At 45.1% G+C, this 25724-nt stretch overlaps 1 protein-coding gene across 1 annotated transcript in view; it reads right to left on the reverse strand.

Moving 5' to 3' along the window:
* Positions 1–25724, reverse strand: part of LOC133137554 (adenylate cyclase type 1-like) — a 39621-nt gene that overhangs the window by 12260 nt on the left and 1637 nt on the right. Inside the window, exons 2-8 of the mRNA XM_061255886.1 lie at positions 23782–23931; positions 21797–21915; positions 16090–16201; positions 10067–10194; positions 5804–5962; positions 4956–5097; positions 3179–3334 (exon numbers count right to left, since the gene is read on the reverse strand). Of these exons, the coding sequence (XP_061111870.1) occupies positions 3179–3334; positions 4956–5097; positions 5804–5962; positions 10067–10194; positions 16090–16201; positions 21797–21915; positions 23782–23931 (966 nt within the window). The remainder of the gene's footprint in view (positions 1–3178; positions 3335–4955; positions 5098–5803; positions 5963–10066; positions 10195–16089; positions 16202–21796; positions 21916–23781; positions 23932–25724) is intronic.

A 25724-nucleotide genomic window follows, 5' to 3' on the forward strand; every position in this document is an offset into this window, starting at 1 on the left:
GGTCTATATCAGCAACTATACCCTGCCTAATATAGCCAGTCTATATCCACACCTATACCCTGCCTAATATAGCCAGTCTACCTCCCCACCTATACCATGCCTAATATAGGCAGTCTATATCAGCAACTATACCCTGCCTAATATAGCCAGGCTGTTGCGATGAGCAGCCTCATTGCCGCATGCCCTATGATCAGCGTAGCTCACATACACGCACACACACAGTCCCACAAAATCAAACCTTGCTGAAAGGGAGATCGACCAGCTTTTCCAACCCAGCTCTCAAGGGGTCGGACTGGAGGCGCAACGTGAACCTGACGTGACTGCAATCGTTACCAGAAAACTGAAAAATAACCAAATAAATACACACCTGGTAAGCGGTATTCTGTATTTATTTATTTTTGTTCCCTGTGTTTTGTGATTTTATTCATATTATGTATGTTTGTTCTTTTGGTTTTTTTTTTGTGTCTGAGCCCCACTTGGCTGGGTTTTTTGTTTTTCTAAAATAAAGTGACAGTGTGACATTATATAATTTCATATGATATAATATACTATAACAACAATCAATATAATATTATCTATAATATGTAGTCCAGAGTTAGAATGGCTAAATGTGTTTTGGATAAAGTGCTACTGTGCTTTTAAGGTTTGAAGAGGCCGGGTAAAAGGAGTCAGGCTCTCTCTCAGTTGAGACTGCAATGAGCCGATATGCTCCTTGGCATGAAGTACCGGTGGCCAGATGGCACCAGAACATCAGCTGTCATTGTTTTCCTCTTTCTTCGCGGTTATTTATCAGGCTGTTCCTCGTGTTGTTAATGAGTGGCAGCGTAAGAGGAATTACAGGCAGGAAACGTGAAGATAAGAGGCAATGTATGGGCAAGTATAATCAGGGCGAGAAGAATTTCAATAAGAGGCCGTAGGAACAAGGTAAGAGGAAGTGGAATCGGTAATAGGAAGTAGAAGCGGGATAAGAGGAAGTAAGGTAACAGGAAGCAGAATCAGAGTAATCAGAAGTAGCGGTGTGGTAAGAGGAAGTAGCAGTGTTAAGAGGAAGTAGCAGTGGTAAGAGGAAGTGGCAGTGTGGTAAGAGGAAGTGGCAGTGGTAAGAGGAAGTAGCAGTGGTAAGAGGAAGTGGCAGTGTGGTAAGAGGAAGTGGCAGTGGTAAGAGGAAGTAGAGACTGCGTTATAGGAAATAGAGACTGGGCGAGAAGAAGTGAAGGGGCTCTCAGATCATAAAATGGCTCCTTCTTTGTGTACATGTTTGGCCTTGCACAGCAGGGCCGTAATTCACCGATCCTCAACAACATTCTGACACTCGGTAAGCAGCTTATCGAGAACCGAGGCAATTTTGAACTTGACATGAAATAGCCTCCTTTCCCCCTTCTGATCCTAAAAAAACATACTGCTGAGAGCGAAAGACTAAGACAGATAAAGCCAGAGAGAGAGAGAGAGAGAGGCAGAGGGAGAGGGAGAGAGCGAAATAGACAGGCAGAGAGACAGAGAGAGATCGAGAGGCAGAGGGAGAGAGAGAGGCAGAGAGAGAGATAGAGAGAGAGGCAGAGGGAGAGAGATCGAGAGGCAGAGAGAGCGAGAGGCAGATGGAGAGAGGGAGAGAGATAGAGGCAGAGGGAGAGAGAGAGAGAGAGGCAGAGAGAGAGAGAGAGAGAGAGAGACCTGGACCTCGGCCAGGTTTCCACACAGCACATCTGTCGCGCTCGTGTCAGCCAAACAGCGGTGTTTCCCTCTGTGCTGGAAAAGGCCAGTGGGCAGGCTGCCCCGTCCCAGCCTGGAGAAGCACTGCCACCAGGGGGTGCCATTCTCACTTTTGAGGACAAATTTTAGCTTTAAACGCTGGTCTGTGTCCACATACAGCTACTGGTAGAAGACAGGAAGACATGTGCGGTACAAGAGCACACACGTACGCATGCATGTCTGCAATGCAAACATATACTCAGTGAGCACTTTATTAGGTAGTCCTGTACCTAATGCAAATATGATTATTGGTGACAGACCAGGTGGTTTGAGTATCTCAGAAATCTCCTGAGATTTTCACGCACAACAGTCTCTATAGTTTGCACAGAATGGTGCGAAAAATTTAAAAAAACTGCAGAAACAGAAGTATTAGAAAATAAGTCTAATAAATACCTAATAAAGTGAGTGTACACACGTTCTCACTGAGTGTACACACGTTCTCACACGTGCATACGTGTTTTCTTTGACAAACACATGACTAAGTACACAGGTATGCATGCAGTACACACACAACACCTGTACATATACATACTCAAACACAATTACTAACACATACACATGTACATGTATGTATGCACATACACACCCCTGCACTATGACTTGTTTATTTGAAACAGCAGCTAAACTCTTAAAAACCACACACACCACAAGTCAAAACCATGCTTAAACACTCGCAGCAGTAGCCAAACCCATGCAAAACCCCACGCAGATGCATGCACACACACACTCACAGACAGACATGTACTAACACACTCACCACACACACACCCACACACACTCACACACACACATACACACACACTCACACACACACACACACACACAGTCACAAACACACATACACACAGACAAAAACACTCCCACACACACTCTCACATACTCTCACACATACACACACACTCACACACACACTCTCACATACTCTCACACACACACACACACACACACTCACCACACACACACTCATTCATACACACACACCACACACACACTCACTCACACACACACACTCACACATAATCACACTCACACACACACTCTCTCACACACACACACACACACACCACACACACATACACACACACTCACACACACACACACACACACACACACAGTCACACACACACATACACACAGACAAAAACACTCCCACACACACTCTCACATACTCTCACACACACACACACACTCACCACACACACACTCATTCATACACACACACCACACACACACTCACTCACACACACACACTCACACATAATCACACTCACACACACACTCTCTCACACACACACACACACACACACACACACACCACACACACACACACACACTCACCATACACACACTCATTCATACACACACACACACCACACACACACTCACACTCACACACCACACACACACACACACACACACACACTCTCACCTTGTCTCCGTCCTCACAGCTCATGGCGTTGGAGAAGGGAATCTCGGCCTTGAACATCTTGCGGCAGTGCATGAGCTGCACCAGCAGGTAGCACACGGTTTTAAACTTCATCTTTTTGGCGGGTTTTATGTCCGATAGGATCAGCCCAGGAAATATCTGAAAGAGAAGATTAACACACCCAGCGTTAATGTGGCTGAGATCAACATAGGCCAAATGTTTAAAATACTAAATAGCAATGCTAATTGCTAATTGAAAATACTAAAACATTTAAACACGAAAATAACTAACTCGCTGTCACAACCCACGTTTTGGAACTATGTTTTGTGACAAAGGCCGACTTTACTCTGTAAAATGAACCCCAGAGCAAAGTCAGTGTGAAATCCTCCTTATTTAGGACAGAGAGGGGAAATAAAAAGAATCGGGCGGAAACGGGGGATAAAGCTCGACTTAACGGACTAAAGAGGAGCGGTTGGGTTTCTGGGGAATAGGGCAGAATTAGGTCAAAGAGGCACATGATGAAACGCTTCTCCGTCCTCCTTCATGCAGAAACGCGCTGAGAGCCTCTGAGCACGCGCGGCGCGGGCGTCGGGACCGGCTCCGTGGCGCGCGGTACGGGGGCTAAGGGGTTTATCGCGGGGCTGAAAGGCTGCGGGGATTAATTCGCGGGGCCAGGCGCTGCCGCTTCGCCCTTGAGAACGCTACTTAACCTGAGTAGCTGCTGCTAAAAGGGCCGGGTCCTTACGGTCGCGGGGACCATACGTGACGGGATTAACGCTTGCGTTAGCGCAGGTGATCTGATTTTACGTCTGGAACGAGGGGAAATACACACGAGAGCTGCGAAATGTGAAATACTCGCTGAGTCAAAAAAAAGAAGAAAAAAAACCGTCGAGAGCTTCCCAAAGCAGCAGTGCTGTTCCAGATCCTCCATTCTGCATTCAGGGAGAGATTATTTTTGACGTACATTAGCCATTTAAATGACCGCTTTAGCTTAACAAATTCCTTCAAGTGAAATTCTGAACAAATAAAATCTGGGGACTGATGTAGCAGTGCATTGTGGGTACTGACAGTTATGTGTGCCAACTTGAGAGGGGCGACCTCTTCGAGTTCCTGCAAAGAAAAGCATTCTTTGATGTGTTAAAATAACTCCTAACCTCCAAATGCAGAGAGTAAATCTCGGGTATTAGAGATGAGAGGGAGAGGGGAAGAGGAAATGATTTTTGGAGTGGATGCAGAGAGGGGTGGATGGAGGGAGAGCAGCATCGCACATATCACTGCGCCACAGTGTCTCTGGCAGGGATTCAGTCCTCAGCTCGTTCTCCCAGTTAAACACTAGCAATAACTTTCTTCTTCGAGAACACAGTTTGGCAATCAAGAAGAACGAACTTGCCTGACTGTCCCTGTGATGAAAAAAGGAAGATTTGTGTTTATTTGAAGAACAAGTGCTGATTGAATTCAGACTTTACTGGCTGGAGCCTATAAAACAGGTCAAGGTACAGCGTGGCCAAAATATTACATCTACAAAGTCCATCTGCCACACAAAGGAATGTAGACACTTGGCCCTTTGAAGAGTTTTTGGAGAAAACTTTGAAGAATTAAATAGGCCAGTTTCACAGACATAGATTAATCTTATTGGTAGACTAAATTGAGTTTAGTATGGAAAATATCCATTCAAAATTGGATATAGTCCAGGATTAGGACTTAATCTGTGTCTGTGAAACTTGCCCCATTACCCCCATCGCACCCACACACACACGCACACACACACACTGCCCCTTGCCTTGCGTCGGTGAGACGGTACGATGAAGAAGGTCTCGATCTGGTGCTTCTGCAGGAAGGCGTGTCTCTCGTGTCCGTTCCCTGGTTCCACCTCGTAGTCTCCGTTCAGGCAGTCCAGCGAGGTTCGGGTGATGTGCACTTTCCTGTGCGGGGTGGGACTGGTCAGAGGGGGGCACCATCCAAAAACACAGGCACTGGCTCGCTTTCAATCTACTGTAGCACTGTACTGTATGCGAGTGATCTCAAGTCCTGGACAGCTGCAGTGTGTTTCAGTATTACTAAGTGTCCACACTTTCTTTCCAAGGCCTACATTTGATGTTTATTAGACTGCATGCTCAAACACACAAAAATGGATTGGTAAATCCATTGAGAGGTTGACAGAGGTTGTACTGACTATATATTCGCACACAGAAATACAGATGGTTATTTATTGGGAGAGGTTGACAGAGGGCAAACTGACTGCATAGTCACACACAAATGCAGATTTAGTCATTTAGTTGTAGTGGTTGGTCAAGGGAAATACTGACAGCATGTTCACACACAAACATGGGTAGTAATTTAGTTGTAGTGGTCAGCAGCGGGAAATACTGACTGCATGTTCACACACAAACATGGGTAGTAATTTAGTTGTAGTGGTCAGCAGAGGGAAATACTGACTGCATGTTCACACACAGACGCGGATAGTGATTTAGTTGTAGTGGCTTTCAGAGGGAAATACTGACTGCATGTTCACACACAGACGCGGATAGTAATTTAGTTGTAGTGGCTTTCAGAGGGAAATACTGACTGCATGTTCACACACAGACGCGGATAGTAATTTAGGGCGACAGGTCGCGGGTACTGACTGACCCCGGCAGTCCCCCGGCCTCCATCACATTGGCCAGCGTCACGTCGTTAGACCAGACGTCGTACTGCCACTTCCTGAGTCCCAACACGCCACACAGCACGCGTCCCGTGTGCATCCCCACACGCATGTTCAGGTTCACCTCCGTGGCCTCCGCCACCGACCTGCGTGCATTATTAACACGGAAAACAAGGCAGGATGCATTATTAACACGGAACATACCAGAGCATGTAATATTAACATGGAAAACAAGTGAATAAGTGTTAACAATGTGACAAATAAGATGCATTGCCAACATAGAAGAAAATATGCATTATTTACATGATAAATATGAGAAAATAGAAAATTATTCTATATTATATAAAGTATTAAATATTACCAAGATACCTCAAAGAATATAGATTGTTGATATGATAAATAGATTCATTCATTAGAAGATTTGATAGATTCATCATTAACGCAATAAATACGAAATTATATGTTATCAACATAATACATAAGATTATAACTATTAACATGCCGATAGGAGCAGTATTAATATTACCTGCATTGTTAACATGATTAATAATGTGCGTTATTAACAATGCATCATCAACACAAGAACATAAGGCGTTTCACGAGAAAAACATTTAGCCCATCTTGGCTTGTCATTGCAACTTCCGCCTTGGGAATATTTAGCACTGCATCAAACCTGGGGCCTGTTCCACAAAGCAGGATTACTGACTTAGCCAGATAACTGCACAGAGTTGGGTGTTGTCCAAGTTTCAGTATAGTTATCTGTCTAGCTCAGTAAGCCCCAGGTCAACACCACCATGGTGAACCGACCATCCGACATTTGTCGCATGTCTTCCCCTCTCTCTCGCTCCCATTCTTCCTGTCTCTCTATACTATATACAGTCCAATAAAGCTGAAAAAGGCCTAAAAAATATCTTTAAAAAAAAAAAAAATGACCTGGGAATCTGTTGAATGCAGTAACATGGCAGCCATTTTGTTTTTAAATACCCCCCTTTTTTCTGTCTGCAATAACCCTCAAATGTCTACTGATTCCTTTATTATTGAAATCATCTCCCTCGCTCTTATCAGTGCTGATATTGTGCTCATTGTGTTCGCACTGAATGCCTGCTATGGTAATGGAACAACATGATGCAATCTTGCTATAAATTACCATAGAAATCCAACCTGATCAAAGAACCAAAAACAAAACAGCTGAAGCTAAAGCAATGCACGGTGGTCTATGTATGTATGTAAGTGTGTGTGTGTGTGTGTGTGTGTGTGTGTGTTTGAATGTGTAATTGTGCCACTGTGTTTGTCTGTGCATCTGTGTATATTTGTGTAAAACCTGTAATCTTTTCGCCATATCTAAAAATAACCACAGTAGCTTTTACAACTGCCTTTGCGATACGCACCTCAACACTTCCAGCGACAGGTTTTTAAATTATAAATAGTGTCTCCTGCATGTTCTCTAGATGTAACAGAAAATGTGAGAAGGAGCAGGAGCGGGAAGCTGGCACCAGCCTGGTGTTCACTTGCCCTCTGAGCTTTGAAGAGATAAGGCAGAGAGCTAAATTACTACTGCTTTGCATTTTAAACACCCCCAGCTCCCCTCACTCCCTTCTGTACTGTCTGTGTGCAAACCTGCAGAACCGGCTTTTTATCCTGAAAGAAGGAACTTTTCCTTTTTGAAGCGTCTGACATTAATGCACAAAAGCGGCATGTAGTAGCCATTGGTTTGCCAATGTTAGATAACTCTCTCCCATCCCCCTCCCCCCCCTGCCCCCCTGCCCCCCTGCCCAAACCCTCACCTCTCCCACATTAACTGATGACCTTAACACAAACCTAAACACTTGTTAAGATGTAGCTTAGTAATCCAATCTTGCAATCATGAGTGACAATAACAGTTTATCTCTGGCACTGTCTTAATTTATTTTTATTTTTAATAATTGTAATGTATTATCTTCATTGTATTGTCATGCTTGTTCGAGTACTATATTGATGGCATTATGTCACTCATTCATCTTAACCTGCCCGGGAACTACAGATGAACATGAGCTCATTAGTTCACTCCGCCATATTAACACTGATGTAGAAAATTAAATGTTGATTTATGTGCATTGTCCCTGTCAAGTTCTGGTTTTGTCTGCTTAATTAATGCTTTGCTGAATAAATAATAACATCATAACTCTATACAAAAAAAAAGCGTAGAAAACAGAGTGATTCTTCTGGCTGGATTCCCTTCTGAAAATGGGCACAATGTGCAGAAAGGTTTTCAATCATTCATTCAAGGCCCATTGTCAATTTACCATTGCTTATTGTAATGTACAAGCAAAGTAGGCCTATTTATAAAGTCTGTTATACTGTACTAGTGAATGTAGAGCACACCACCTGAGCATGCAAGCCTGACAAACTTTAAATGAGGAAGACAGTGACTTTTAAATCATCAATAAAGGCATTCCTTGGGAAACAAATGGCACCTGATCTTGCTCCTCTCTGGCAATCAGATCACTTGTTCACACTGAAATTTTCATAGTTCCAAAAACAGAGAAATTAAGACTGGAAGTGGGGTATGTTTGAGTGGTGGTGGTGGAGGTGTAGTGCGGAGTCGGAAGGGCTGGGGAGAGTGGGATTTGTAGTTCTGTTGCAGGTTTAGTGCGGAGTCGGAAGGGCTGGGGACAATGGGATTCGTAGTTCTGTTGGAGGTGTCGTGTGGGGTCTAAAAGGTTGAGGAGAATTCCTCAGCCACATGCAGCGTTTGGTTGTGTGCCATTAGGGAATCTTTGCCCCGTGTTCCCAGGGCAATCAAAAGAGGAAACGGAGCCAAATTGGACAGCCCACGACTGTTTACTCATTAATGCCAGATAAATAACCTTTCACAGCCTACAGACAGCCAGCTGAGAGTCTCACCATTATGATTACAGCTCCAGGAGATTATCATGCAGTAAATAAATAAATAAATAAAACCAACTTCACACTAAAAGGATTCCTGCATTTTTAAAAGTGAAGGTTTGCACTAACTCACTCCTCCACTTCCCCTTGATCATATCAATGACAGTGCTATTAAAATAGAAGAGAACCAGTTCTATGTTTTTTTTTTTTTCCATGGCAGTCCGGAAATGAAAAAAAAAAAAAGAAGCCAATTAAAATGATTCCCCCTCAACATTCTCCACTAATTGCACAGTTCATTTCCATTCATTTGAATAAAACGGAGACTTTTTGTAAACCTTTCAGCGTGAGATTTAATTAGGGGACATTTGGGTGAGCGAGGCGACGGGGGGTTGGGCGAGAGATCCAAACTCACGGCGACAGAATGTGAAAACGTCACGCCTTATGCTTTCACTACGAGCTGCTACCAGTTCAGACTGAACTTACAGTAGGCTACTGCAGATAATGTCACTGTAAGCATGCTGCATATTCCTCACGCACTCAACATGCTAATATGAGAACAGGGCCTCTCCTTGTCCAGTGATTTTGGTCCTTGCATTGCTGTTGGATTTGTTTGTGATTGAACAACAGTACTTCTCATGCTATGGCCCGGTCTGTACAAAGAGGCGGCCCCAATTTCAGACGAGTAATGCCCTGCAATTTCCATGTCCAAGCAAAGGAAAAAAAACTATCAAACTATCAAAAATACACAATTGGTGCCAGTTACAGAATCACCTGCCAGCTTACTGGCCCATTATAGAATCATCTGCCACCTTATTGGCCAAAATATATATACGCAGCAGGCTGTGACACAGTTCAGTGTAACCGCAGCAAATCCATGTTGGTCTAACAAAATGATACAACACCTCCTCTGATACAAAAATCCACCTTTCCTCCATTTGTCAATCATTTCACTGCTATGTAGCCACGATTGACGAGGCAAGGCTCATGCCATATTGCTTTCACCCATCCATGCTGCATATAGACCAAGCAAAGGGAAGAAGGAAGCAAGTGATCAGTGGAGTTTATGGGCCCAAGGTGCTTTCTGTCCCTCAGTGCCGACTGGTGCAGCCAATCACAGATCATATGTACATACAACTCATGTAGTTTTTCTTTTTTATGCACTTTTATGGAATCCATCTGTATCTAGTATGTTACTGAGCTAGCTAATTTGGTAATCTGTCGCTATTACGTTTTGGGCCTCAGAACGGCTTCAGGCTCCGCTGAGGGAAGGATAGGGCCCTGGGCAGTTTAATGACACAGCCCCGGCCAGCAGGAAGAGGAAGTAGAGCAGCCAAGGGAGGGGTTATGGTAGAGTGGGCGGGGCCTCAGAGTTCCTGGTCACTCACGTGATGGTGTCAATCATGTCCAGGCCCATCTCCACACAGCAGTGGGCGTGGTCAGTCTTGGGCTGCGTCAGGCCGGACACGCAGTAGTAGCAGTCCCCCAGAATCTTGATCCGCCGACAGTGGTTCTCCTGTCGGTCAGAGACAGGGGAATTATGGGACATCAGTGCTAGCTACAATGGAGCTAGGTCTTTGGAAACTAGATGAAGAAAATCTTAGCAAAAAAGGCTGCACGTTGTAACTGAAATGAAGTCTGTAAAACTAGACTAGGTCAGATTAAAATACTTATTTTGATGTCAGTTAAAGCTGAAGCTATTCTTGCAATCCAAGAGAATATGTTACTATCCAAAACATGCAATGATTTTGCTCAGAATATTGGTGACAATAAATGTTTATTTTAAAACTGTGAGTAATATGCGCAATCTATTCATAGTGTCCAAAGTGCTGAAGTATTTAGCACTACGTATTTAGATGGAGGTTTATAGATAAACCACCATCACTCTCAGGAAAGGTAAAAATGGAAATATTTCATGAAATCAGACACCATAGGCTTCCGAACCCAGAGTCAGGTAATGCTGCGTCTACTGTGGTGTGGGTGCGGCTGGCTTCAGACCAGCAAATCAGCTTGTGGCAAAGCAGACAAAAGTACACAGGAGGCGCAGAACATTGGCTGTGCCCACAGGACTTGGCCTTTGGCTATTAGGGCCAGCCCATGGTGTCCAGGGGTTAGTTTGTTCCCATTTTAAGGCTGAAGAGGGTTAATCTCTTAGCGTTATCACGTGTCTCCACTGTCAGGGTGTCAAGGAGGTCACTCGGCCAGTGGCCAGAGAGGACTCTCACAAATACAAGCTACAGGACAGCAGCCATTTTGTTTCATTTTATTACCTACAGCATGATTGAGTAATTAGTCACTGCCGTTCTGCATTATTCCATTGATCAGTTGCTTAGCAACCTTTGACACCCTGGTAACTTTCACAGGAACAGAGGAGCAGGGCTGCACCTGTGATTCTTTTCATTAACATTTTTAAAAATAATTTTTCACATGTGCAGTAAAAAAAAGATTAAAAATGAGAGGCTGTAACAACTACAAGATGAATAAAAACCCACAGAACTGCTCTTTGCAAATCAGGTCAGGTGCAGAGAAGCTACCAGTGATTAGAAGCCACAACTAATTGATTTAAAACACGCAAAAACACCAAAATTAATTCAATGTAAGAACACCAGTTCAGATGTACAGCACCACACTGAAAACGCACGCACACAAAAATGAATGAACTCCGATAGAGGTAATGCAGTCAAATGATCACGTTTACTGTGCACTGTCACAAAGTAGGCCTTTGCGGTCCTGACGTAAAAACTAGGCACAGGTGTGTTAGCGTGATGCTACGCTCTCTTACACTATCCAGCTTCTTTCCCAGAAGATATCTTGATGCACGCCCAAGGTGTCACCAAACTGGGGAAGTAAGCAAGGCTAGCGTGAGAACTGCAAGACAACTGAGCTGTGTAAAAACCTTGACTCAGCTCCCCGGGAGAGAGCTCGCTGGAGACGGGCTTCCCTCACTCTTTCATTACATAATATCAAATGTCAACCCCCCCGCTGCATAGCCGTCAGCACGCGACAATCACTGCCTCTATAACGTTCACGTTGAGACCGTGACCGGTCCGTTACGCAGCGCTTATCATGGGAAGCGATTAGGACGGAGGTATACACACTAGAAAAGTCATAGACGGTTGTTAGCACGCAATCTCGGAATTGTGTCACGGAATAAACAAATGTAAAAAAAAAATGAAACGGTTGCTCTTGGGTTTATTTCGGAAGAGCCGCGGCATTGTGATTAACAAACAGGACGAGGCATAAATCTCCATTAGGCTTGCGTTAGTTCTGTCTCAGGGCTGGCTGATGTGTGCTGAGAGCCGACGCCCGGGTAATGGGGGGAGTGAGTTAAGAAGCGGCGGAATGGGAGAAATGAACTGCGTGTCAGTTTATCCGTCACTGACAGGCTTTCTCGTTCACTTATCGTTTTCCCCGCGTAATTACAAACGGCACGTAACATTTGTTTGACTTGAATGGATTCCCGTGTGAGGACGGTTCTTTGCCTGAAGCCGAATCATTACGCTTTATTCTGACATGGGTAATTTAGGATAGAGGAGAACAACATACGTTTTTTGTCCCCACAGTGTGGAAATCTGCCTTTGGCTCCACAACAACATAAAGGGTATAATCAAAATTCAGCGACAGATCGACAGTGTGAGGACACCAAGTGCTTTCTATCATGAGGATATCGATATCCATATAAACTGTAACTTTGGCTGAAGCAGTGTTTGAACCTGTTTAGCCCTTTAAAGTGTAAGATTCCAAATATCTGAAAATTTGATTTTGAAAAAAAAAGAAAAAAACATGACAAGAACCTTCCTCTTCAATGCAGTGTTTTGATTCAGTCAGCCAACAAGCTGATACAGTATAACTCTGCAGCAAGTTCACAATTCAAGCTTAAAGTCATTGCAGGACAGTGATTATAATTTATTTCAAAGGGAAAAGAAGCAGCCACATTGAGCCAAGGGAAGCAGGTGCTGACTATGTACAATGCAGCTACACGTTCTGCTAGAACGTCCCAGAACCTTTTCTGATATGACTGCTACCAGGCAACCAATCAGTTGAGAAGAGTGAACCAACTGAGACACCAAAAACCATCACACCCAGCGGGCCATGTTTACTGGACACAGACCGGGGAAGGTCAGGCCCGCTCACACCAAGAATTACAACTGTAGCGCTGACGGCGTGAGATGACGATAACACTCAGTAAATCGTCTCTTGGCTGCACCGTCCGCCATTTTGAACGTGACTCCCTGTGAATCCGGGTGGATTTTCATTGTCGCCGTTATAATTGCAGTGCGGAGTCTGCCATCCACTAGACTTGAGGATTTTTTGAAGGACGTTTTATAGCTGCGGTTCTCGGTGTGGATGGGCCTTTAGCCTGGGACGGCGGAGACGTGTGGACCTGCCAGCCTGTAAGCTCCCGCTAAGGCTCTGAGGCTGCCTCAGACTGCGGGGGGATTACCCCGGTCACGTGGCTCGTCCTTCACACACAATCTGTTCGCAGCTTTTAATTGTCTCCTCGCAAGAAGGGAAGAGCTGCTGTGTGTGTGAGTGTGCGTGTGTGTGTGTGTGTGGGGGGGGGGGGGGGGCGGTTATTCTCTGTAACAACAGGTCGCTGCATCACGCGTGTGTGTGGACGCATGAGCAGATCAATTTCATGTTTCGTGTTTTATAGATGAGACGTGAGCGTCCGTACCCTCATGTTAACATGTTTTCTTTAATCTTCTACGTAGATAGGGCGGCCTGTAGCGTAGTGGTTAAGGTAAATGACTGGGCCAGGCAAGGTCAGTGGTTCAAATCCCAGTGAAGCCACAATAAGATCCGCACAGCCGTTGGACCCTTGAGCAAGGCCCTTAACCCTGCATTGGGTTCAGGGGAGGATTGTCTCCTGCTTAGTCTAATCAACTGTACGTCGCTCTGGATAAGAGCGTCTGCAAAATGCCAATAATGTAATGTAACGTAATCTTCAGCAGAAGCAGCTCTTTCTGAGCTTGGCATGACCGAACTCCAGCATGCTTTCTCCCAGCAAGAGCGGCAAACAAGCATCTCTTTCTCATAACTCTGTGAAGTCCGCCCGAGCCAAGAGTTACACATTTGCGGAGGAAATCAGTCCAAAGTTCCCGGGATGCACTCGGCTCTGACTCGAACGCGCTTCAAAACTGAGCGCAGGCACCGGCTCCCGGTTTTAGGAAGGCGGTCTCTTAATCTGGCAGCCAAATGGCTGTGACCAGGAAGCTCACAAAAGCTCTCTGATTGCGAGAAGCAGAGTGTCAAAAAAAAACAATCCTCCTCCCAAGATGGTAAGTTTTAAGAACAGTTGAAATGTCACTGTCCAAAATCCACTTATGCAAGTGACTTCAATGTTTAGAGAGAACACAAAGACCCGGAGAACACGCGTGGAGAGACGCGCAAAGGGAGAGACGACAAGAGAAGGACAGAGAGACTGTGAAAACAGAGAGTAAAATAAGAGGAGTAATAAAGAAAGAGAAGAGTGAGACAGAGCATAGAAACACAGAGAGAAAGAAATGATGTGCGTGTGAGAGAGAGAAGGAGAGCAAAAGCATGTAGTTTTGTGTGAAGAAGCACAGGTGTTTGGGACATTGTGTTCTTTACACTTTCCCACACACTGACGCCTTCATCAGTCAGACCAGGGGCACAGGAATGGTGTTCCACAGCATGCTGGTTAACCCTTTCGGGTGTATGATCATTCTAACTCAACATTCACAATCACTACTGGTCATTGGAAGCTATGGAGTTCTAGCACACTGACTTGAAAAAAACGATGAACTATGAAAAGGGAACCGCAATGGCACAGAGACACAGAGACAGTCAGTCAAGGAGTGACCACGGTTAGGGATGGATACGACAAGGCCACAGAAGGTGACAGGAACAACATTGGATGCAAGCCTGTGTGGAAGGTAGAGACTATGCGCAAGAATTTTGGGCAGAATCCTGCAGATAAATAATAGTGCAGTGCATACATTTGTGCAGTGGTACTGCTGCAAGCGAACCAAGACGAGATGTGACCTTCAGGTAGTCACCCAAAAACCAGGCTAGGGAGTTCCAAAACTTTTACAACCTCACTTAATATGTCCATAACCTTGTTCTGACCCCACCCCTAATAAAAATGTAGCCTTGCATATGTTCAAATAAAGTGCTTTTTTAAATGTGTCACCACAAACAGATTGTAATGAATACAGTGCATGTAACAGGTGCTGTGCTCGGCTTGACTGGTGTGAATGTCACTTTGAAAGTGTAGAGTTACAGAATTAATTCAGGTTAAGTACCTTGTGTAGGAGTACAATGGCAGTGCCCCACCTAGGAATCAAACCGGCAACCTCTTAGTTACAAGGCTGTTTACTTAAGCATCACTCAATAACTGTGACCGTAACTACAGCGATTAAAGTACCCTGCCTCTCAAGCTTCACGAGCGGAAGCCGTTTTATGTGTCTGGAAGAAACCATCGCATAGCCCAGTTCTAGAGCACTGCTCTACAGACCACACTCAGAACACACAGCTCTACAGACCACACTCAGACCACACAGACCATACTCAGAACACACAGCTCTACAGACCACACTCAGAACACACAGACCATACTCAGAACACACAGCTCTACAGACCACACTCAGAACACACAGACCATACTCAGAACACACAGCTCTACAGACCACACTCAGAACACACAGACCATACTCAGAACACACAGCTCTACAGACCACACTCAGAACACACAGACCATACTCAGACCACAGCTCTACAGACCACACTCAGAACACACAGCTCTACAGACCACACTCAGAACACACAGCTCTACAGACCACACTCAGAACACACAGACCACAATCAGAACACACAGCTCTACAGACCACACTCAGAACACACAGCTCTACAGACCACACTCAGAACACACAGACCATACTCAGACCACAGCTCTACAGACCACACTCAGAGCATTTGGCTGGAGCTGTCCAGCTCCGTGGTGCTGAAACACCAACCCAAGCTGGACCAAGAGTTATTTTTGATGGTGGTTTAAAAAAATGTATTTTAACGCAATTAGCCCCCAAGCAGCACATGATATGGACTGACATTGAAACTGCTGGCAAAACAAAGTGAAGTAGTTAGGTGAAACCAAATTTTAAAAGTTATTTGGCCAAATGTACTGTATTAGGACTTTCTGAAATAGTGATTAAAAAGACCCTCGTCAATATGTGCAGTGTTGTTCGGTGGTATATTTCTAAGAAGAAACTTCCAAATATGGTAAAAGACCCAGGGTGCAAAAAATCATGGTAAATATTTCTTAATTAAGCAGTCCATTTGTTTACTTTATCTGGCCGGTGTTTGATACGTACAGCCTTTAGGGAATGAAAGCAGAATAACAGGGCGGAGCAGAACACATTGCACGCATGCGAGCATCAGGGTGACTCACCGTGGCCAGCTCATCAAACTTCCCGAAGAGTTCATTGAGCAGCTTGACCAGCTCCTGCGCTGTGCACTGGGAGGCCAGGCTGGTGAAGCCCACGATGTCTGCAAACAGGATGCTGAGGGAGAAAAGGAAAACAGAAAATCTCTCCATACACTCCAGACTAAGGCTCCCCACATAACAGCCTGCCAGCAGAATCCTTTCCAGAAACACATTCTCCTGACAAACGCCCTCCTCCTAAAACTGAGAGACAAAATCGTTCCAGACAAAGGCTATCCAAGCAAACTCTCTATGGAAACAAAGCTTTCCAGCTTTCTACAGAAAAGATTCAAACTAAGACAATCCAAACTCTCTCTACAGACAAAAGCTTTCCAGGCAAAGGCTATCCAAACAAACTTGCTCCAGAAAAAAGCTTTCCAGGCAAAGGCTATCCAAACAAACTCACTCCAGAAAAAAAGCTTTCTCGACAAAGGCTATCCAAACAAACTGTCCTTACATAAAATATTTTGAAGCAAAGGGTATCCCAACAAACTCTCTCAAGATAAAAACTTTCCAGACAAAGGCTATCAAAACAGATGTGAGCAAGAAAAAAGACAACGCTATCCAAACAAACCCTCCAGATAAACGTGCTCTAGACGAACGCCTCTGCTCTGGAACAGACAGCGGTGGGGGTGGCTTCATCAGCGACATCATTGGAGGAACTCGCTAAATGCCACTTTGTCACATCACAGATGTCAAACTAGTTATGTTTTTTTTTTTCTCTCATTTATTAATTTAATAATTACTCATAAATTCAGTTTGCTGTGAATATTTTAAGTCGTGGGCCATCTGTAACAGACAAATCAAAGGAAGGCATAACTATGTAATGTGCATGAGCAATGATAAGATTTATGCTGGCACCATAAATTAAATGTACTGTAGATATTTGACATCTGAGGCCATCTGTACGCAGGCAGCCCATGGGAAAGTATGGCTCTATGCTGTGTGTATGATCGGTGCGTGGTGAGGACAACGACTCGCAGCCAAGAGTGGGGTTAGAACAAAAGCCACATCTATAGCAAGTGTTTTTATGTTGGCCTGCCTTGAATAAACAACATGCTGGTGCTTCTCTGCGTTTTCAGCCCATGCACGGTCAAATGTTCAGTTAAATCAACGCTAATGCTTCAGTACAGGGCTGTAATTTTCATGACATGTACCTAGTATTTACTGGGTAAGTGCCAAGTACGTATTAGGTAACTATTTTAATTTGAGAGGTAAGTACTGTAAAGCGTATTTACATAGTACTTGCCTATGGTACTTACTGATAGTACGTACCACTGAAATCAAAGTAGTTACGTAATATTTACAGAAGTAGCAGTGTACTTACCCAATTAATACTGGGTAATTAACGGGCTGTAACATAAAGCGTTACCAGATCAGCGCATACAGAGCACATTATGGGCTGAACTCGACTCATATTTACTCTCATGGAGATGAATTAACGCAGGACATTTCACTGTGTACTGACTGGAGAGCTGATGAGCAGTGTGTAAATATAACTGAACTTAATCGACTCTATTACTGAGTCCACCCTCCATCATTGTCTCTTTGTCACAAAAGATAAATGTCTTTCATCCCCATAACTCTGCCCGTGCTGCTTTCTCCCACATCATTCCAGAGAGTAAAATGGCCTCTGTAAAACCAACACTGGTACAGTACAGTTTTATACTGACTGAGTACATTATTAACACTGGGTCTGTGTGAAGGAACTAAGGGATCTGCCCAGGAAACATGCATCGTATGTATCAGACTAGTGCACGGGGCTAGAACCGCAGGAGGCAAGTCATCACAAGATGCGCTTCTGTCCTTAATAAAAATGCATTTAAGGGTGGATCACGCAAATAAAGGCCAGAGATATTATAAGTGCAGCTGATTATGTATTCCGTCGAATTCACTAAAGTTCACTCAATTAACGAGGGTGGAATTGCGTGTGAAATTTCGAACTCCGCCTCTAAAGAGCAGACGTAAAGTGAGGCGCAAGCAAGATTGTGTGTCAAAAGAAATAGGGAATTAAAGGGACTGCCAAAAAAGAGAAAATCACCTGCGACTTCTGTGACAGACACCCAGCCATACAAATAATTACGCTTCTGGGAGAAATAATAGATGTACATTCCCACACAAGACATTCCCATTCCATCTCGGCAATAGCCAAGCTCATTCAACCAACATTACGTCTCGCATTTAATTGGAACAACACTAGCCGGCACGGCTGGTATACGTACACATTTTGTCCTGCGCCGGATACACTTTTACATGGCGGCCGATGCATGGATATCGGCTGCCACATAAAAGATATTCAAAGCACTAAACATCTGTTTTAACTGCACTGTTTAAGCTCAGTCCCTTTCACAAAATGCAGTTTGCAGGCAGTCCCATTCGCCGCTAGCGTAATGAGCTGCAGCCTTGGTAAATAAGTTGTAATGTCATGTAGACTGCGACCGCACCGACACGCATTGCGCGCTGCGAGCTTCGTGTACATAAATCTGTCACAAAGTCCTGAAATGACCTGACAAGCCGTGGCAGAGGGCCTGTCACGATGCCAGCGTCTGGGGTAAATTCCCCACCTGGCCTGGCCTAATCATCCCCCACTAATTGGCTTAATACTTCCCTCCCTCAGCACCTCACCTGATGCGGGGTGAGATTCTGGGGCAAAATGGCCGCCCTCCAGCTCGCAGATGGTGTTACATATTGGCTGTGCTTCAGCGGCAACACCGCTGTTTCACTGTAAATAACTATGACTTGAAAGCTGCGAAATAAATTCAAGTATTTCGTTTTTTATTCATACTAGTAGGACTAGAATTAGTAGGACTATGATCAGCAACAGTGTGCGCATTATTATTAAGATTATTACCGATAATATATGCAGAGATTGCATAAGCTGTATGATATGTTCCTTCACCTCAACCATTCAAATCAGCAAAATGCATTTACATTTATCATTGTTCTAAAACCAGTATAATCACTTGTGTGATCAGGGTGTGATCATAATCATGTATGATTATATCAGGCCTATGGCAATGAAACAATGGCATTCAAGGCCCCGCTAATTATTCACTTATGAATTGTCTGTGATTCTGCACTCTCCTCCGCAGTAGCCCTGATTAAGCAAACACTGCAGTCAACACAACCGGCCCATACACTAATATCCCCCCCATGATATTGCGAGGGTAGTGATTATAATCAGATAACGCATGCAGCTGGGCACATGAGTAGGGTGGAGGGCGCTGCACTGAGATTGGCTCTTGCGTTTGCGACAGTCTGCAATAATAACTGGTCCTACAGCCTGTGCTGCATGTCTGAGCCCTCCGACAGACGCTATCTGTCCTTATCTGTGGGCCGAGCCTCTTCAGGCAGTTCATAACATCGTAGGTCAATGTTACGGCCCATTTGTATTCATAGTGGCACGAAAACTCCAGTCTTGCAATTACGGATGCATTGAGAACACAGGGACAACATGATGGAATCTCTCTCCCTTGACAGCACAGCATATCTTGAATGATGCATTCCAACATGCATTCCGTTGGCTGCGATGGTGGTCGTGCGATGCAGCGCAAGTCGGGTTTTAGCATGCTGCTACTCACACTGCGCTAGCTGAAACTCAGCTGTACAGTGTCTCTGCGCTAGCTGAAACTCAGCTGTACAGTGTCTCTGCGCTAGCTGAAACGTAGCTTTACAGTAGCTTTGCAGTGCTAGTTGAAACTCAGCTGTACAGTAGCTTTGCTGTGCTAGCTGAAACTCAGCTGTACAGTATCTCTGCGCTAGCTGAAACTCAGCTGTACAGTGTCTCTGCGCTAGCTGAAACTCAGCTGTACAGTGTCTCTGCGCTAACTGAAACATAGCTGTACAGTAGCTTTGCTGTGCTAGCTGAAACTCAGCTGTACAGTAGCTTTGCTGTGCTAGTTGAAACTCAGCTGTACAGTAGCTTTGCTGTGCTAGCTGAAACTCAGCTGTACAGTATCTCTGCGCTAGCTGAAACTCAGCTGTACAGTGTCGCGGCGCTAGCTGAAACGTGGCTTTACAGTAGCTTTGCTGTCCCACTGTTTAGCTGAGTTTTGAGCAGTGAAGTGTGCCTTCGTGATGAGCTCATTCAGCGCACCTCTGTTCCACTTTCCACTGAGTCAGCAGGATGAGATAAAACCATATTTAACCACACACATTATGCAATGCTGTTTAGGCTCTGTGGCATGTAATCCCCTGTAGTTATAATCCAAGGGCTCAGCAACCCCCCCCCCCCCCCCTCCCTACCCCCTACCGGTCTACTACGCTGTGCATCCTTCATGCCCAAGGCCAGCACTCAATCACCTCACCACCCACAGCAAGGCCGCTTTCTAATTTGACAGGATTGCTCACGCCCTGTCTGTGATTGGGCAGCTGAAGAGGGGGAGCGGTTGTTTTACGATGCTACAAACTCATCAGAGTTGTGGCAGCACGTTACACGTGTCCTGCGAGGATATCCCCGCTGTTGACTGGGCTCTGTCTGAACTAAATGGTGGGGCACTGTAGTTCACAAGCTCGAGAGAGAGAGAGAGAGAGAGAGAGAGAGAGAGAGCGTGTGAGACAGAGAGAGAGAGAGAGAGAGAGAGAGAGAGAGAGCGTGTGAGACAGAGAGAGTAACAGAGAGAGACTCACAGAGACAGAGAGGGAGACAAACAGACAGACAGGCCAACAGAAAGAGAGAGAGAGAGAGAGAGAGAGAGAGCGTGTGAGAGAGAGAGAGAGAGAGAGAGAGAGAGAGCGTGTGAGACAGAGAGAGTAACAGAGAGAGACTCACAGAGACAGAGAGGGAGACAAACAGACAGACAGGCCAACAGAAAGAGAGAGAGAGAGAGAGAGAGAGAGAGAGAGAGAGAGAGCGTGTGGAGAGAGAGAGAGAGAGAGAGAGAGAGAGAGAGCGTGTGAGACAGAGAGAGTAACAGAGAGAGACTCACAGAGACAGAGAGGGAGACAAACAGACAGACAGGCCAACAGAAAGAGAGAGAGAGAGAGAGAGAGAGAGAGAGAGAGAGAGAGAGAGAGAGAGAGAGAGATGCTAACACACTTATTGGTCAAATTAAAAATAACTCTTCACATGCAGCCAGTAGAGAGATCTGTTGAGACAGAGACTAGGGAAGTTGGCACAGGTATTGCTTGGATGGGTCATCATTCATGGGGCCCATTCTCTGAGTATATGGTTGGAACAGTTGCATTGTTTTCATCCTGGTACAGGAAATGGCCACACCCAGACACCAGGCTCAGCTGCAACATCATCGGAGAGCTACGCCTACGCTGAGCTGTGTGTGCATTCAGGGTCAGCCGAGGACATCTTTCAGGTTGTTTACCATCAGTTTCTGGGAGCGAACCAGTCCAAATATACTCAATCAGTTGAAATGTCTCGATCAGAGTTCATTTTGTACCGACAATGTTGCTGTGTACAAATATTAGTGTACATGTCATGAACCTGAAGCGTGAGTCTGAGCCGTCTCTCTGCAATTGAACACTCATATTTTACCATCTTTGGCCTGGGGTTCGATTTTATCTTACACTAATCTTTCCCAAAGAGAGAAAGCACTATAATATATCATAGGAAGGAAACATACCTGACTCATCAACCTGCATGAAACAGAATTGCTCATGTACATATGACACAAGATAATTACTGTTGTCAGAGCAGAGAGAGCATCAGACGGGGTCCTACCTGACGTTATCGTGCCTCTGGATGTAGATCTTGTGAAAGATCCTCTCTGGAGGCTTCAGGAAGTCCTCTTTCATCTCCATGGCGACGTTCCTGGGCAGCAGGCTCATGAGGAGGCGCTCCTGAGAGCGAGCATGAGGACATGTGACTGGCTGCCTCCTGTTAGCCCCGCCCCCTCTGCTAGCTGAGTGACACCAGCTGAGATGTGCTGTGATCACTGCGTCTTCCCACTAACCAACTGTGTCCTTACTCATGTGAATGTGTGTGTGTGTGTGTGTGTGTGTCTGTGTGTGTGTGTGTGTGTGTGTGTGCGTGTGTGTGTGTGTGTGTCCTTACTCATGTGAATGTGTGTATGTGTGTGTGTGTGTCTGTGTGTGTGTGTGTGTCCTTACTCATGTGAATGTGTGTGTGTGTGTGTGTGTGTGTGTGTGTGTCTGTGTGTGTGTGTGTGTGTGCGTGTGTCTGTGTGTGTGTGTGTCCTTACTCATGTGAATGTGTGTGTGTGTGTGTCCTTACTCATGTGAATGTGTGTGTGTGTGCGTGTGTCTGTGTGTGTGTGTGTGTCCTTACTCATGTGAATGTGTGTGTGTGTGTGTGTGTGTGTGTCTGTGTGTGTGTGTGTGTGTCCTTACTCATGTGAATGTGTGTGTGTGTGTGTGTGTCCTTACTCATGTGAATGTGTGTGTGTGTGCGTGTGTCTGTGTGTGTGTGTGTGTCCTTACTCATGTGAATGTGTGTGTGTGTGTCCTTACTCATGTGAATGTGTGTGTGTGTGTGTGTGTGTGTGTGTCCTTACTCATGTGAATGTGTGTGTGTGTGTGTGTGTGTGTGTGTCTGTGTCCTTACTCATGTGAATGTGTGTGTGTGTGTGTGTGTGTGTGTCTGTGTGTGTGTGTGTGTGTGTGTGTGTCCTTACTCATGTGAATGTGTGTGTGTGTGTGTCCTTACTCATGTGAATGTGTGTGTGTGTGTGTGTCTGTGTGTCTGTGTGTGTGTGTGTCCTTACTCATGTGAATGTGTGTGTGTGTGTGTGTGTGTGTGTGTGTGTGTCTGTGTGTGTGTGTGTCCTTACTCATGTGAATGTGTGTGTGTGTGTCTGTGTGTGTGTCCTTACTCATGTGTCTGTGTGTGTGTGTCCTTACTCATGTGAACGTGTATGTGTGTGTGTCTGTGTGTGTGTCCTTACTCATGTGAATGTGTGTGTCTTTGTGTGTCTGTGTCCTTACTCATGTGAATGTGTGTGTGTGTGTGTGTGTGTGTGTGTGTGTGTCTGTGTGTGTGTGTCCTTACTCATGTGAATGTGTGTGTGTGTGTGTCTGTGTGTGTGTCCTTACTCATGTGTCTGTGTGTGTGTGTGTCCTTACTCATGTGAATGTGTGTGTGTGTGTGTGTGTGTGTGTCCTTACTCATGTGAATGTGTGTGCCTTTGTGTGTCTGTGTCCTTACTCATGTGAATGTGTGTGTGTGTGTGTGTGTCTGTGTGTGTGTGTGTGTGTCCTTACTCATGTGAATGTGTGTGTGTGTGTGTGTGTGTGTGTGTGTGTCCTTACTCATGTGAATGTGTGTGTGTGTGTGTCTTTGTGTGTGTGTGTCCTTACTCATGTGAATGTGTGTGTGTGTCCTTACTCATGTGAATGTGTGTGTGTGTCTGTGTGTGTGTGTCATTACTCATGTGAATGTGTGTGTGTGTGTGTCTGTGTGTCTGTGTCCTTACTCATGTGAATGTGTGTATGTGTGTCTGTGTGTGTGTGTCTGTGTCCTTACTCATGTCAATGTGTGTGTGTATGTGTGTCTGTGTGTGTGTGTCTGTGTCCTTACTCATGTGAATGTGTGTGTGTGTGTGTGTGTGTGTGAGTGTGAGTGTGTGGGTGCATGAATGTATCTATGTGTGTGTGAGTGTGTGTGTGCGTGTGTGTGTGTGTGTGTCTATGTGTGTGTGAGTGTGAGTGAGTATATGTGCGTCTGCGTGTATGCATGCGTGCGTGTACCTGTTTCTCGTTCTCATCCTCCATGCGCAGTCTCTCCTCGATGCAGTTGCGTGCCTGCAGGAATGCCTTCCTCTGGGCTCTCTCGGTCAGAATCCTCACAAACAGCCCGGAGAGGTTCACACTGGTGAACAGGACAGTGTTCGCCACCAGCTGCAAACAGAGCCAGACGCAAACACATAGCCCTGCCTTAGACTCACAATGGCAAGAAGGCACACAGACTGACTGACAAACAACAATGAAAGAATCTTTAAAATGTCAAACATTGCACATAAACCTGCAGAAACACAATGAACTTGAACGTTCAATAAAAAATGTAAGGAAAAGACCAGTGTACCTTAAGGCAAAATTTGCCTTAAGTTATTTTGGGATTCATTGCAAAGCGAAAGTGTGGCCCCATACATGGACATAGTTAGAAGATGGAGCAGCTCCTGCTGGATAGAAGCACCTGGTGCCTGGGGCAGGTAACCACCTCTGCTACGCTTGGCTCTGAAAGGCAGGAGATCCTCACAACCCCTAACAACAAATGCTGGGCTGAAACCCACGTTCACTGTATGGCAAGCCCACACTCCATTCGATTATCTAGCGCCATCCTCCGCAATACTAGCACGGCATTAAATAATAATACGTTTTACGCGATCACGGAAAAGGACGTGACATGAAACAAAAACGCGGCCAGACCCGGTGGCACGCGAGCTGCTTTAACGGCATTGCCGCGGCTGAAAATGCGCGTCCTCTCCCGCGGCGAAAATCGGGCTCCTGTCAGCAGCCGAAACCTTAAGGTCTGAACACTCTGCATTTCCTTTCCATTTGATGGAGTGCCACTACTTGAAGGCCTGGCCGTGGTTGTTTTGCGAGAGATAAAAAATGTTTCAGAGATGGTTCTGTGGTTCTGCTTGATATTAGTCTACCGCAGCCTGAACACATTACATATCTGTGATGATACGCATGCCACATTCAGACTTCATAACGTTGATTTGTGAGTGACATTACATCACTTTACTGCCACTTAGCAAACAATCATATGCAGGTTTTTACAATGCAAACACAAGTGCAGAGATCAAGTACTGTAATCCCCTAAATGGGGAAAATATATTCCCAAGAAAGACAGTAAATACAAATCAATTGGCAACTTATCAGAATTGTATAAATGATTCAGGTGTCTAGCCAATCACTTTCCCAAGAGGGTCTCATTTTCAGATATAGAGGGGCAACAGGACAGCATATTCCTACTCTTGCAGAGAGACCCAAGGCCTATAAACACCCGGACGTGACTACATCCTGTTGACACACCACAAATGAGCCAATGAGCGACAGTGTTGACCACAGAGGGAGGGCTTCAGGTGTCCTCACATCACTCGAGTTGTAGTCGATCAGGACCAGGTCCTCTTCAGATCCCAAACAGGCACACACACACACACCCACACACACACACGCACACTCACACACACATGCACACACCCAGTCTTAATAAAGCCCGGGGCAATAAGCTCACTAGCAAGATTAAGTGATTAGGGGCTTTCGCACTTCATGACACAGGAGGAACCACCTGAAATGCAAAGTCAGTTCATGTTAAACAAATCTGGTGGTAGTAGAAGGGATGATGTGATTCCCCTCAGATCTTTTACAGTACTTTATTTATCGAATGAAGTATATAACTGAGGGGGTTAATGTATGGTAAATTTATTCTTAATGCATAGGCAAAGCAAACTGCCTATGTCAGCGGCAAGGGTTAATGCAGCCGCTGACATAGGCAGTTTGGAAGTGTATGGTTTACCCTGAACGCCTTTGTTTTCTTGTTCAGGCAACTTATATACTTGTTTAGTCTTCAAAGTGGCTTGCAGCAAACATGCTCCGCATTGTTATTTCACATTGTAATCTTACTGTGCCCAAAATGGATGTTCACTACGCTATGTTATATTGTGCTGTTCTGTGTTTGTTTTGAT

Source organism: Conger conger, chromosome 9 (assembly GCF_963514075.1).
Source record: "Conger conger chromosome 9, fConCon1.1, whole genome shotgun sequence".
In the NCBI taxonomy this organism is placed as follows: Eukaryota; Metazoa; Chordata; class Actinopteri; order Anguilliformes; family Congridae; genus Conger; species Conger conger.